Below are 1,258 nucleotides of genomic sequence, written 5' to 3'. Positions count from 1 at the left end.
CTTATTTCATTCATACACACACACACACACACACACACACACACACACACACACACACACATACACACACACACACCATCAAAATAGTGTCAAGAGGCCCCGAGACCAAAAGTGTCCCCTCTGATTGAACAAGGATCTTCTCACCTGAGGAATTTGTCTTCCTGGAGGGCCACGTTCCTCGCCAGTTCAGGGATGATGAATCCCAGCTGCTCTAAGTACTTGGTTTCGTTAATAATCTCTTTGAGAATGGGAGAGAAGTTGATAACAAACGTGGTCCCCCTGTCTATGATCGCTGAGTCCTCGGCTGTGATGATATTCTGTGGGACAGACACAGTACACGGCTTGGAAATGACTGTCCGCCATTGCTCGTAAAACTACACATGAACTTGGCAAAGAGAAAAGTGGGCCTTTTCCCCAATGGGTGGGTGCAAACAGAAACTAGTGGATTATGCATCGTTTCTTTGCCTTGTTCATATATATATATATATATATATATATATATATATATATATATAATATGTTTTGTATATTATATATATAATTTCGGTGTATAAAAGTATAAAATGCTCACTCTGCCAGCAGGAAGACCTGAGTTTGGATCCTTTCTTTTTTTTCTGTTTTTTTTTTTTTTTGAGACAGGGTTTCTCTGTATAGTTCCTGGCCCTAGTCCTGGAACTCACTCTGTAGACCAGGCTGGCCTCGAACTCAGAAATCCGCCTGCCTCTGCCTCCCGAGTACTAGGATCAAAGGCATGCGCCACCACACCTGGCCCCTGAGTTTGGATTCTCAACACTGTGTAAAGTTTCAGGCATATATGCACATATGCATACCACAAACAGAGAGACAGAGAGACAGAGACAGAGAGAGAGAGCGCACACCTAGACAGGATTCTAGGGGTTGCATGGCCAGCCAGTCTAGCCAAATCCATAGTCTTGTTTCAGTAAAAGACCCTGTCTTAAACAATATTTTTCGGGGTGACTGACACCTCATGTCAACCTCTGGCCTCTGCATACATGAACATACATGTTAACACCACACACACACACACACACACACACACACACACACACATTCAGTTTAGCTGCTTCAGGTCCAACTAGACTACAAGACCAGCCTAGACAACTGAGTGAGACCCTGCCTCCAGCAGGGCAGTAGTGGGCACGTCTTTAATTCCAGCACTTGGGAGGCAGAGGCAGGTGGATTTCTGAGTTTGAGGCCAGCCTGGTCTACAAAGTGAGTTCCAGGACAGCCAGAGCTA

General features: G+C 45.0%; 1 protein-coding gene across 1 annotated transcript in view; it reads right to left on the bottom strand.

Annotated features, from left to right (window-relative positions):
- Positions 1-1,258, bottom strand: part of Dnah10 (dynein axonemal heavy chain 10) — a 354,208-nt gene that overhangs the window by 324,650 nt on the left and 28,300 nt on the right. Inside the window, exon 15 of the mRNA XM_021187038.1 lies at positions 145-317. Coding sequence (XP_021042697.1) covers positions 145-317 — 173 coding nt within the window. The remainder of the gene's footprint in view (positions 1-144; positions 318-1,258) is intronic.

Source organism: Mus pahari, chromosome 23 (genome assembly GCF_900095145.1).
Source record: "Mus pahari chromosome 23, PAHARI_EIJ_v1.1, whole genome shotgun sequence".
Taxonomy (NCBI): domain Eukaryota; kingdom Metazoa; phylum Chordata; class Mammalia; order Rodentia; family Muridae; genus Mus; species Mus pahari.
The sequence above is the reverse complement of the archived record's forward strand: the minus strand, read 5'-3'. Positions and strand labels throughout refer to the sequence as shown.